At 41.9% G+C, this 13,869-nt stretch overlaps 2 protein-coding genes across 2 annotated transcripts in view; one reads left to right on the forward strand and one right to left on the reverse strand.

Moving 5' to 3' along the window:
- Positions 1–13,869, reverse strand: part of tmem131 (transmembrane protein 131) — a 389,736-nt gene that overhangs the window by 255,027 nt on the left and 120,840 nt on the right. The gene's annotated exons all lie outside the window — the stretch shown is intronic.
- On the forward strand, positions 178–6,503 carry phb2b (prohibitin 2b). The gene is made up of 10 exons (XM_072684157.1): positions 178–244; positions 1,118–1,244; positions 2,212–2,296; positions 2,732–2,811; positions 3,142–3,326; positions 4,264–4,393; positions 4,481–4,584; positions 4,782–4,859; positions 4,947–5,023; positions 5,933–6,503. Exons 1-10 carry the CDS (start codon positions 224–226, stop codon positions 5,952–5,954), a joined length of 909 nt encoding a protein of 302 aa, XP_072540258.1. The 5' UTR covers positions 178–223; the 3' UTR covers positions 5,955–6,503.

The following is a 13,869-nucleotide window of genomic DNA, read 5'->3' on the forward strand; positions in this document are numbered from 1 at the left end:
TGTTAAATTAGACTTAGTTAAGTCTACCCTCAGAAGAACCGTGCTAACATCTCCGTCTCATATTTCATTGGTGAACTAATAAAGAAATAATATCACCATCCACTGTTCTTTGGTCCGTCGATCGTCTCAAAATAACGCAAATGCGAAAAGACTACAAATCCCAGCAATCCCTGTGTCCGAACGGAAGTTGGTCCGCGGCGACCTTGGCTGTCTGTGAGAGAGCATGGCGAATAAAGAGCCCAGCGTGAGTAAACTGTAATTATTGTATTTGTGCACAAGGTAATGGTTTAAGACAACTCGACATCCAGCACCAGGTGACTGTGTTTATCTGACAGTGTTAAGAGCGCTCTGCCTTTTATTACTAAAGCACATAAAAGGTGTTCTCCGTACCCTGTGACTCGGACAGCTAACGCTGCAGTTAAGCCCCCGTGTTCTTTACCTGTAAAACCCCACAGTGTATTTGACATGTTTAAGATGGAAAATTAAGAATGGTATTGATTGTTCACTGGTGATTTTTCAAGGTTTCGCTTGAATGGTTACACATCGCTGGTGTTTGATCACGACAAGCATGTGCTGAGCTGCAGCTAGCAAAGTCTGCTAACAGCCCCTGGCATGACAGGGTAACGTTACCGGCGTTTACCAGTTCAGCCAACATGCTGCTGTGTAGTAAACATTTTTGCACGTGTTTTCGTGAGTATTTTCTCGGTTCAGTAATGCTAAAATACTGATATTTCACCATGTTTTTACCAAAACGACCATTCAAGAATTGTAGCTAGCTAACTGTCATATATAGCTAGGCGTACATGTGACCAGGTCTCCTCTCACTAGCTAAATGTTCTGAATAAAGTGTGGATAGTAGGCGGTGTGCTGGTGCTATTTTAAGTTTTGATGGTGTGGAGTGTAAATATGGGAAACATCATTTGGAAAGGAAGGAGAAAATTACAGACACTTGGATGAACTTGGCTCGACCCACAGCTTCCAGCTTGAAACATCTGGCCAGTTGTAGCTGTTGGGTAGTTGTAGACTGAGAGCACACAGGTTCGATGTGTGTATAGGTGCTACACACTCCGGTTCCAGGATATGTGATGTTTGTAATGGTTTCTCTTCCTTTATGCAGAGGTTACTTCAGATCCTCAAGGATGTTGCCAGTCGCATGTCTGGCTCAAAAGGCCCAGGACTTGGAGTGAAATTACTGATTGGAGCTGGCGCACTTGCCTATGGAGTCAAGGAGGCCACATATACAGGTACTGTATATGTGGCACTGTTTTGAGATGCACATCTGAGTGACGAAGAAACACAGGCTTTTGTCTTAGAATAAAGGAGCTGTACGTATATTGTATGTATTGTATGTATATCTGGGCGTTTACATGCCCATGTGAAAATTTTGTCCATGGCTTCCACATTGGCCCCACATATGGATGCCCACGAGGGGTTAAACATGGGCCCCATTTGGGTTGTACGCCATACATGGGGCCTAGATGGGACCCATATGAGCTTGGGGTGGGCTTTAACGATGGGGCCCGTTTGGAAAGCCTTTCTGGGTCCCAATAATAACATTATGTACAAACCCACTCAGAGCCCCTGTCCACCTGGAACCCACCTAGTCCACGTTCCATCCATGATTGGCCGAAAGAAAACAGTACTCTTTACCTTTTTGCTCCGAGGACCAATCCAAATGCTTGTGAACCTATTGTAGGCTGTAACTCTAGTCAGTGGACAGTGGTTAGCATGGGCACACTGACTGACTGACTGGTCTGCAGCTACACAACAAGGTGTGAGTCATATTCCTCCTCATCAATGAAAAGTTGAGTCACAGTATCCCACCTGTCGATTCCGCCTAGATGGGGTAACCTTCATTACCCTGTCCCTGGTTTTTGATTGTCCCTCCTGGTACTGCTGTCAGTACCACACACATCACATATTGCCAAGAGCACAAATTTAGCCGTTTTGGAGATGCACTCATGTTGCTTATAAGACTCTCTAACATTTATCTTGGACCTTGCTCTATTGTTATAAGATAATGTTTATTGTCATCATCTATAAGTGGTCTTAACATTTTGGCTCAAAGTTCCTGAACATGAGAGGTTAGTGAGACTTAATGTGAGCCTATCGCATCGCAGATTCAGTGCAAGTTTGTAGACTGAGGAAAATCAGCATTCTAAATGTAAAAGATGACTGATTTGTAATTTACTAATAATGCTCTTCTTGCAGTGGAGGGTGGTCAGCGAGCAATCATCTTTAGCAGAATTGGTGGAATGCAAATGGAAACTGTTCTATCTGAGGGGCTCCACTTCAGGTGAGGATTTTGAGAAGTGTTGACATAAGTCTGAAACCAAAACCGAAGTTCAGGAGACACTGGGATGAACGTTTTTGTTGTTGTGTTTTTTGTCCCTTTATTAAAAATAAGTTTTACATGTATTACAGTGAGTACACGATGTAACTACAAAATCAGACATCCTCAACAACAGAGAATGGCTGTTCATCTAAGGCAGTGAAGTTCACAATTTTAAGCTATATTTGATGTCTTTTTTTGTCATTAGGTGATGAACACTCTCTTAATATTACTTGGCATAATCAGTGTTTTCAAGTGAAATGTTTCTTATAAAGATTTTGAAATGGCTCCACATAGTCCGCATTCTCCCTGCTGTTGCTTTAAGCAAAAATTCTATTGCATCTTTAATATACCATCAGTGCTCAGATATGTATTGCAACTTTCTCTCTTTTCTTAAAGGATACCATGGTTTCAGTACCCCATTATATATGATATCCGAGCAAGACCACGGAAGATTTCCTCTTTGACTGGAAGTAAAGGTAAATGTTGCAGTGAGGTAGATATCAGTATCCTTATCCTTATGCTGGACTATTCATTCCATTATTATTCTTAAAACCTCTTTTTCATTGATTACCCATACAATAATGCAGTCAATTAAATTACCAGTGGCTTTGTAAATTTATACTACTTGCTAGGAAAAGTTTATTGGAAGGCTGGGATCTTGTGATAGTTAAAACGTCTGCAGTAGGTTAATCTCTCAGTGAAGTATTTACTCTGTATTCTGAATAAACCAGATCCTGTGTACAGTGTTGTTTCACAGGCCTGAAAGGATATTCCTCATATCCATTCTTATTTTTCTGGTGTGTCAGACCTTCAGATGGTGAACATTGCGCTGCGTGTGTTGTCACGACCTGTGGCCTCCAACCTTCCTCACTTGTACCAGCATCTGGGGAAGGACTACGATGAACGTGTGCTGCCTTCTATTGTAAATGAGGTCCTAAAGAGTGTGGTGGCCAAATTCAATGCATCCCAGCTCATTACGCAAAGAGCTCAGGTAAAATCATAATCAAGGGCATTTTTCTTCTTTTTTATTTATTTATTTGTTTGTTTTTGTTTGCTATTCTGTTAAACTACCGTCCAGTTGGGGTGGGGGTTAGATCCAGTTTTAGGGAATATAAAGTATAAACTAGTAAAAGAGAGTATTTTAAAAGTAACACCTCATGTTCAATCTGGTTGCCTTTCATGCAGGGTTTATGAAGCTATATTGATATGTTTTTAAAGCTCTGTGCGTTTATGCTCAGGCCTTCCCTGTTCTTGCAGTAGTTTCCTGTAGCTGCCCGCATCAGATTCAAAACCCTAACGCTGGCCTACAAAGTCAAGAACGGACCAGCCCCTCCATACTTGATGGCAATGGTCAAAAGCTGATCCGCACCTAGAGCCCTTCGAGCTTCAAGTACGGCTCGGCTCGACCCGCCATCCCTCAAAATCCGCAGAAGACAAGCGTCCAGGCTTTTATCTGTCCTGGCACCAAAGTGGTGGAACGAGCTTCCCCTGGGTGTCCGAACGGCCGAGACGCTCGCTGTCTTCAAACGCAGACTAAGGACCCACCTCTTCCGAGAATACTTGGACGATTAGAGTACTATGGTCACCTTATTGTCTTGTGTTTAGTAATGTCTAAAGCTTAGAGGTATCTCTTGAATTATTAGTCTGTTCTAACTAGCTAAAGTTTTTCTTGGGTAAATAGCAAAGCACTTTGTAAGTCGCTCTGGATAATGTAAATGTTTCAGCTTTACCCAGCTGTACTGTGACTCAATTAATTTTACATTTATTTATTTTGAACTTGATTTAAAACGGTGAAGCACAGCACTTCTAATTTTTAACTTAGTCAGGTAATGGTAAAGTCGTCAAGCAACAGTACGCACTCACTATGTGCACCAGAATGTAAGCTGGAATAATGTTTTTGAATTTGAGTGTCGTGCGTGTGTGAGCAGGTTTCTTTGCTGATTCGTCGGGAGCTGTTTGAGCGGGCTAAAGACTTCAACATCATTCTCGATGATGTGGCCATCACAGAACTGAGCTTCAGTAAAGAGTATACAGCTGCTGTGGAGGCCAAACAAGTTGGTATGTAACCGGGTAATCTCAAATCTTTTAACTTGTGCATGTGTGTGTAGTACCTACATATCAATGACCTGTTGTGTTTTCCTCCAGCCCAGCAGGAGGCCCAGAGAGCTCAGTTCTTTGTGGAGAAAGCCAAACAAGAACAGAAGCAGAAGATTATCCAAGCTGAAGGAGAAGCTCAAGCAGCTAAAATGGTATGAATGGTAAAATGCTGTCATGTACACTATAGATAAAGGTTGCACATTCAGGAATTCAGTCTTATTTTTCTGTGGAGGTCTCTAAATCCAGCATGCTGTTAAAATACTATGTTGAATATTATATTGTGTATTATATCTATATTACTATGCCCAAATGTTGATATGACTTATGACATATTATTTCTGTTCTGTAGTTAGGAGAGGCGGTAACAAAGAATCCTGGATACCTAAAGCTCAGAAGAATCCGAGCTGCTCAGGCTATCGCCAAAACGGTATGTCATCAGTGGTTTAGACTTTTGTTCATCTTAGTTTAATGCTTGCTGTGTTGAAAGCCTTACAAGATCGAGTGTGTGTTGCAGGTTTCAGCCTCCCAGAACAGAGTGTACCTGAATGCAGATAGTCTAGTCCTGAACCTCCAGGATGACTCTTTTAACAAGTAAGTTTTCCATCTTGTTCAGTATTTCAGTTTTTTTTACTTTTTTGGGGGGAGATGTCTCCAAGCACTCTATGAAATTTGAGAAATGTAACCAGATTTGTGCTCAAAAAATTAATTAAAACAATTGATTTAACATAAAAAAGCATTTGTTGCCTGTAAAGGACAGTTCAACACAAGCAAATAGAATTTTACAGGACTTTATTGCCATTGTTTGAGTACAACAAAATTGTGCAACATCCCCAGTATGCACAGAGATTCATCAGATTAATCATAAGATTTAAACACTACCAAATGTAAGAATACCTTTGGGGCAACAAGAGGCTCAGCGGTGTAATGTGTTGCTGATGTTTTGCCGGAGAATCCCGAGCCATGCCACTTTGCCATTGGTAGCCGAAGTCTGTAGATGGGTGGGTAGATGGCACTCTCTCCCCTCATTACTCCTAAAGTGGTTAGCAGATCTGGCAGAGCTGGGGAACTGCATGTTTGCTCAGAGTTGATATCTTCAATTCTTTTTTTATTATCATGAAAGAACAGCTAAACTGTAACACTCATCAGTCTGTTTTCTTTATTATTATTTTTTATCTTATTGATTAGTTGAGCCTTATTACAAGTATTTCGCTAAATTTTTTTTATAGTCCTGTATTATTGATCTTAAATCCCCTTTTTTCAGCCTGATTTCATGCAAATAGTAAAAGGCACTGGTTATTTACAAATAAGCAAATTAATTCAGTAAATCGGCACACTATTCTTGTCTCAATCGTATGATCAGATCACTGTTACTTTGATTTAATAATGAAAACAGGACCATAGACTATAATTCTGCTGTTTAAAAAAAGAAAATCTGAATGCTTTAAATACATGCTGTGGACACTGTTTTTGACACATTTTGAAACTGTGCTTGCCTTGCAGTTTGTCACTTGGAAAGAAGTAATCCGTTCGTAGAGAACTCTCATTCTGTGTATTCAAGATTTGTCCACAGCAACAAGGATAATGTTCTTAAGGTGCCAGTTTCTGATTGTATTTCAGAGGAGCTTACTGACCCAGGAAAGACTCCTGAATGGCTGCTGTATGTTTCTAGTAGTAACCCTGATTCTTCTCACACATTTGTCAGTTTACTTTGTCAATACATCGGCTATGCAACATTCTGATCTGTCATGGAAATCTTTATTTAATTAGTTCTCTCCCCTTGACTGATTGTTGCTGTTGACATGAAGGTGACTTGTCTTTTAGTGATGATTTATGAGATCAAGGCTGACAGAAAAACAAATAATCCATCCATGAATGACCAATGTCTTCTGAGCTGCTATGGCACATCAGATGGTCAGTGAGACTTAGCTGTGGAAGGAATGCAAAATAAAGCCTTTTCTATTTCAAACCATTCTAAATGTGTGCTTTTAACTGGGATTGTTTACTGCTGGTTTCAATTGGGGGTGGGCAATATCCAGTTACTGCAATTTCCTTCAATAAAGTGTTATCTTAATATCACTGTATGATTGTTCTTGTGAGAAATCATATTGAGCACCTGCATGACTCATTATAAGGAAAGCTTACAATGATCTGTAAGCTAGTACTTCATAAACCTCAGTTAAACTAATGATCGAGATGTGTATTGTGTAGGGTGACCATATTTTGGTTTTCAGAAAACTGACACTGGAGAAACAGGCGTCTGCCGTGGTTAGGATGTTATAGGACTGTGGTCATGTGTGGGGCCATTTTCGTGTGTTCGTGGCCTTTTAAAAATATGTATGCGCAGGAAGGTCTGAGTTAAATACTTCTAAAACTATGCAACTGTTGATGAACATTGATACACAAGCATTTACCATAACAAATAAAAAGCCATAATAGTCAATATAAGCAAATAACATCCTTTTTTCATGTTAATGCAAATTATAGATGTAACATCAGACATTTTATACGATAATCTCAGTCCCCAAAAGAGGACGTTTGATGAAAAAAAGCCTTCAAGGATTGTGATATATTTTTGCCATTTCATGAGCAGCTCCTCATATACAATATCTTTCATTTCTCTTTTCAGTGTTTTATATGTTGAGTTGTGCAGCCCTACACAGACAGTTCATAACAGTTTAGGAAGTAAACATGCCTCTGCTAAGTGGATGAAGGCAGGACTTGCTGACTACCTGCACATTTTGATGGATCATCATGGGGTTCCATTAAAGCTCTTAGATTAATCTGTGTTGACTAGATATAATTAGATCATATTAAGCCCTTTGTGCACGTAAGAAGATGGGCCTGTGGATTATTTGGCCATTGCAAGATCCTGTCGATGAGTGAGTGTATTCACAGATTTACTTTCATGTAGCTTTTATTTTATTATGTTTCATTCATAATGTGATCAGTGGATTAGTGCAAGGATAGTTTGCAAGCTTAGCTATTTTTAAAAAAGCATGGCTGGATACAGGAGCATTTACTGTCATTCTCATCACATGTGCTACACGGGGTGGAACGAAATTGTGATCTCAAGGTCCCAGTTACACCCAAAGAGCAAATATTGAATAAATAAATGAATAAAATATTCAATTTTTTCAAATTCAATTGCTCTTTGGGTGTAACTGGGACCTTGAGATCACAATTCTGGGGATTCTGGGGAGTGTAAGAGGGGATTTGATGGCTGGTGTGATTTTAAAAGCTGTGCAGTCCAGTTGTTTAAGCAAAACCCTAGCTATATTATTCTAGACACCTGTTACTGAGGATCACTAGTGCAGACTGAGCCTAGCTCCTCTTGCCACTAGATGGCGGCAAACGCCAGTCTGTTTAGTGTTGGACGTCCTCCTGTGCAACACACTCAAGAGGAGGGGCACCAGATTTGTGGGCTGAAGCAGATTCAGGGCCGTTTCATCCACACGCCTGGGTCTGTGAGGGGCAGCGTGTGTTTGTTGCCCCGGGGTTCTAAGACGTGCATTCATCCTTAATGGGCCCCGTACAATGAGTGTGTGCCATGACAAGCTCTTTTGAGGTGGAGGGGGTTGGGTCGCATGCGTATTCATGAATAGGGGCAGCAGGTCTGCAGTGTGTGTGTGTGTGTGAGCCCTTGCTCCCCAGAGCCCTAGCGGGCGTCCCACATTCACTTCTCAGCCTCCTGCACGAGTCGGCCCTCTTTAAAGGGAGGTTAAAGGGCAATTTAATCCCTTAAAATGAAATTAGGATTACGTTTCAATTCCTTAACTAGCTAAATAACTCCTTTTGGTTTCCTAATCATGACCGAATCATTTCTTCTAGTTACTACATAAAAAGCTTTAGGATGCTTAAGCCTAATGGCTCGTATTTGGGGCCCCTACCCAATAATAGTCTTACCTCCATAGTTAGCCACTGGCTTTTCTCCCCATTTTTCTTCAGTGCATGTGAAATGCTGTGGTCATCCACAAGACCAAATCGCACCTGGCCAAAGATCCTGCGGCTGAAGGTGCTGCCCATGCCCTTTTCTCCCCCCTTTGTCCCCCATGCCGCAAAAAAAGACAAGCTTATTGCTCAGCTGGTGCGTTCCCATAGCAACGCTGACCTCATGCTGCGACAGGCAATCTGGGCCGGTTGCCATGGCGATCCGCCGTGACATCAGACCCGAGCTCCAGTTGCCATGGCACCACACCCACTGGCTCAGCAGCTATTTCTGTGTGTGGCGCTCGGAGCCAACAGGCAGAGCAGCTACAGTGTCAAATTCTTATTCATGATTGCGCTTCCTTTGTGAGCACACTCTCACTGTGCCTGTGCCAGCTGCTCAGTACAGTAGCCGTGTGTTCCTATCGTGGCCCCTTTATGTGTGACCATGCGTCATGTTTTGTGAGCTTGACCCTTCAGAATCCCTGTGAATAACGCAGCTCTGACCTGTCACTGTTCAGCACACTGAACTCCTTTACTGGCAGCTTCTGGAAACGCTAGATGTGCCTCCTTCGGTTACCACTGCTTCCTTGTAATTGCTAATTTTTTCCACTTGCTTGAAAGGGAAAGACAGATGGGGTTGACATCAGCTGTGTGTGAGAACGAAGGAGAGAAGGAGAGATGAAGTGACTGTGAGTACATCTCACTGAAGCAGCAGTGTGTGCTCTATTCCTGCTTTTCTTCAAGGACAGAAAGCAGCGTGTCTGATCTTAAGACGACTCTATACGTTTAGTAATCCATGAAACCCAGGGGAGAGGCCCCCTCACGATCCCGGGTTTCCTACTGAGTGAACTGCACGGACACATACATTACTGACACTAGTCTACTTCACCTGTTTTTCCCTTGTAGTTAGGAACAGTGTTAAATGAGTGTGTGTGTGTGTGTGTGTGTGTGTGTGTGTGTGTGTGTGTGTGTGTGTGTGTGCTTGTTTTTGTATATTTCCTTGACATTTATGGGAAAAATAAGGATAATTACAATGTGAGGCCCAACACTACAGTTTTGTGGGTACCATTTTCTTTTTAGTTACGGATGTTAGTATTGTTATTATACACTCTTAGCAAAGAAGGCTATATAGAATACCAAATAATGTAACTTGAAATAATAGTAAAATATACTGTTGGACAAAAAACTCACTTGCAATTGACGTCTATGTAGAAAGATTTAATTCCAAGTCATTTTGAATCATTTCTATTGGTCATTCTTTAAATTTTACTAGAAAGTAAAAAATAGATTCACATGAAAAATCCCCTTTTAAAAAGATGCCGCAGATTGCATCTGTTGAGTGTTTTAAGATGATTTTAAGATTTTAGATTTTATGATAAATATAAAAGATATTTTAAATGTTTTATTTTACTTTAGAATTAAACACTCTAATTTTTCTTTTCTAGTGGGATTGAAAAAAAAACTGGTTATTTTATACCACTGCAATGGCTTACAGGAGCTGCATAGCCCGGCATAAGTTAACTAGTGTTAACACATTACTTTAATAGTTATTCTAACCAGACAGTAAGGCCATCCTGTCAGTGTCCTCTCTTTGTCCTCTCCATGTCCTCTCTCTGCGATTGCGTGTGATTAGCTACCTGAGGAGAATGTAGCCGGTTAGTTTGGTTAGCTTTTAGCCTTGCACCTGCTTAGCACCTGCACACCTTGCCAGGTTTTGGCTTTCCTCACATTGAACCTTTGAGTTTCCCTTCTGATGTGTGGTTAGATCAGGTCTGAGGAAATTCTCTTGTTTTTGAGGGATCAAACGTTGGTGTAATAGGATGAATAGCGTCTATATCATTGCCCCTTTGGGTTCAGCACTACTGGTGAAGCGGGCAGGATAATGCTTATAAAAATATTTGTGTAAAATCCTGTAATATTACTGTACCACGACAGTCCACATTCTTCTTTCGCTTTTAATAATGGTTCAGTATCTCTCAGCTCATCCAGAAATGCATCTCCATTAGGGGTGGCTCAAAGCACAAATTGCACTTCCTGACTGTTTGTAGAGCCCAGGAGAAAAAAAGGCCAATTCTCCATAATGCTGCTTTAGGCAAATAATCAGTTATCATTTAGAAAATCAGTCATTTCAACAGGGTTAGCCATGTTCCTGTACATACAATACTTAACACTGATAAGACATATGCATGGCTCCATGTCCTGATGTATAGTAACAAATCTCTTGGGTGTGTGTATGTGTGTGTGTGTGTGTGGAGTGAGGGTGGGAAGGGGAGGGGATGTCACATCTCTCTGAGAGAGATCATCATGCATGCAGTCAGTGCCTACATGGTTTCCCTGGCTCATTAAAGGTGTGTGGTGTGTGTGTTGGGTGATGAGTCCCACACGGCAGAGGTGTGGGGCACAGCCGAACCCTCCCCCACTCTCCCACACCGTGATAAAGAATTATCCCCCATCCACTCTCCCAGGCCCCTTCTCTCCTCCCCCCCCCCTTCTTCCTCCTTTCATTTGCCTCTCCCTTTCCCGATTGAACGTGTGTGTTCTCACTTTTAAGCCATGCTCTAAAACACCGGGGATCGAGGTGTTAGCTGTTTGACACATGTTTTTCCCCCCGTCTTTCCCTGATTACTTGAGTGTTTTAGGATTGCATAAGTTCATTAAAATTGACCATTTTGGCCATTGCTATTTTAAATAGGGGATGTAAGAAAATATTGATATATCAAAGTATCGTGATATTTTGTTTTGCAATCCCAGATTGGTTCTCAGAAACACAGTATCAGTTTTGTTGTGTTTAAACCCGAAACCACTAGATAGCAGTTTTATAGTTTAAATAAAAAAAATTACATTATCGCAATGTATCAAATCGCAACCCCTCTATCATGATATTCATGGTACAGCCAAGTTCTCGCAATACACAGCCCTTATTTCAAGGTTAATAAAAGTCATTATCAGTTTATCAGTTTATTGAAGTCTCCTAATGAGAAACATTTGATATATTGACTGTTTTGAAGATGTTTTCACTCAACAAGATACCATTAGTTTTTTGCAGTATGTGCAGAAACATGTCAGCGCTCATCTTTTGCATAAATGAATTAACCTGCTTCCCCCCCTCGGTGGTCATTAAAGGATATTGGGGGGAATACTGTCCTAGTTCAGAGCGCATCACTCTCTATGGCGCTCTCTCTCACACACACATCATCTGCTTTCAATAGAAATCACGCCCATTGACTCAATATAGCAAACGAAGGACATTATGCTCAGCAGAGCCCTGCAGTCATTTCTGAATAGGCCCCACACTCCTGTCAGCGTGCCTGCATCGCTTTACACTCTTTCTCTTAAATCTTATCTTCGTCTGAATGCAGGTATGATGAATATGCAACGCAGACGCTACACACTCTACTGTAGGACATGGAGAGCGTTCAGCATCTTGGGCAAGTTCAAACATTTCTAGCTTCTTAAAACAGTCCCCTCTTTGTTTTCCCTGGAAGGGGAAAAAGTGAGTTATAAGTAGAGACTGGTTTGCTTTTTCAGCTGCAGGTTGTTCCTCTTGCTATAAGCACTAACACACACATTTTTTACTCGATGTGTGGGACATTCCTATTAGGATGCGGGGATGTTTTACCATGGAATATGATAAAATTGGTATTTTGTAAAGCTTACTAATGGTAATGGATTGCAAATATATACCCATGTAATTAATGAAGTAAATTCAGTGGGATACACTCTTAAAAAGCTTTAGTGAAATCAGTTGTCCTATATAAAACCATGACAACTTAAACCCAACTATTTGGTTCTAAATGGTTCTTGGCCTGGTCAAAGAGTTCTGCCCCTTGTGAGGGGAAAAACAAATGGTTCTCTGAGGAACCTTTAAAAATATATATTTTTCTGTAATGCACCCAAACGGGTTCCACTATAGTTAAAGAATCCTATTTGCTAAGAGTGAACCACTGGAGTTTCAATTTGGGAAACCCTGAAATCGCCTGTCTGCTTTAAATTAGGCCACTTTTGTCATTTTCTTCACCTTATATTACCTTATTTGAGACAATCTCAACTCCAACCAGAGGCTCTTTGATGTGAGCATGCGGAGCGCTTCCTGTTTTCATGTGGTCTCTCTTCCTGTGGCAAGGGTGAGGAAGTAAGCCTAACGCCTAACACCTAACGTACCCATCAGCCAGCCCGCGGTCAGTCAGCGTGCAAGCTGTTTGTCGGAGGTTTCGCCCAATCTGTCTTTTCTTTCCATCCACCTCAGTGCCTGCTAATGAAAGCAGACACACTAATCTCCCCTTTCTGATAATGACTTAGCCCAGTCGTCTCAGGCTACCCTAATAGACCTAATAGAGCTTGGTCATAGGAAAATACGTCCTAATCCTTTTACTCGCTGCTGTGTATCAGCTGTATCCAGTGACTTTGTGCGGTGGCATACATAGATCAGCCATAACATTACTACCTGCCCAATGTTGTGTAGGTCCCGTCAAAGCATGGACTCCACAAGACATAGCCAACATGATCTTTTTAGCAATTACAGTAGCTTTTCTGTGGGATCGGACCAGAGGGACTAACCTTCAATGGGCCTTGGGTGCCCATGACCCTGTTCCTAGTTTGCTAGTTGCCCATCGATGTGCCAATGGCTACAAGGTCTGTCCCATCTTAATAGAACTGACAGAAAGGCTACTTAGGCAGTAATCTTTGATGATGCTCAATGGAGGAATGCGTCTCAACACAGTGAAGCATAACCTGCTGCCTATGGAACTGCATAGCTGCACTGTAGTCAGAGCACCTATGCTAACCCCTGTCCACCGTCGGAAATACCTACAATGGGGCATGGTAACTGGATGTTGGAGCCATAGTGCTGTGGGACATGCCAGAACAAGTCCGATCTGCAGTGCCCCCACTTTGCAACTTGCAGGACATCAAGGATTTGCTGCTAACATTTTGGTACCAGATACCACAAAGTCTTGTAGAATGAACTGTTCTGGTGGAACACAGAGGGCCAACAGCAATGTGGGCATAAGTGTGTTTTGAAGCTTCCCAGTAAGACCCCACTCTCCTGGAAGTGGAGGAGTAAACTCAGTCATAAATAGGAGTAAATAACTCTTGTAGAAGATATAGAATCCCCCCCCCCCCCCACCCCCAGTTTAACCCTGGCTGTAAACTACATCACAAAGACCCATTTACAGAATCTCCGCATTATGGCCGTGACCTCTGACTGTTACAGGGTCGCAGAATCAGGCCAAGCGGGTGGACTGCAGGAGGGATGTGGCTGCTGAGTGCTGATCTCCTCTGAGGAAAGCTTCGGTTCGGGTTGAGCACTGCTCCGTCCCCCCTGAGACGCATGGCAGAGCAGTCATTAATCATGCTGTCTGTAGGAGGTGTGCCCCTCTCTCTTACTACTGACCCACTCGCTTCCACTGCTACATTCACCTCACATTCTCTCCATTTCACACAGACTAATCAAGTTCACATACTTGTTCATGATCCCCTTCTCTCCTCATTACATCTGTCTCGATGTTGCT

This window comes from Salminus brasiliensis, chromosome 7 (genome assembly GCF_030463535.1).
Source record: "Salminus brasiliensis chromosome 7, fSalBra1.hap2, whole genome shotgun sequence".
NCBI lineage: Eukaryota > Metazoa > Chordata > Actinopteri > Characiformes > Bryconidae > Salminus > Salminus brasiliensis.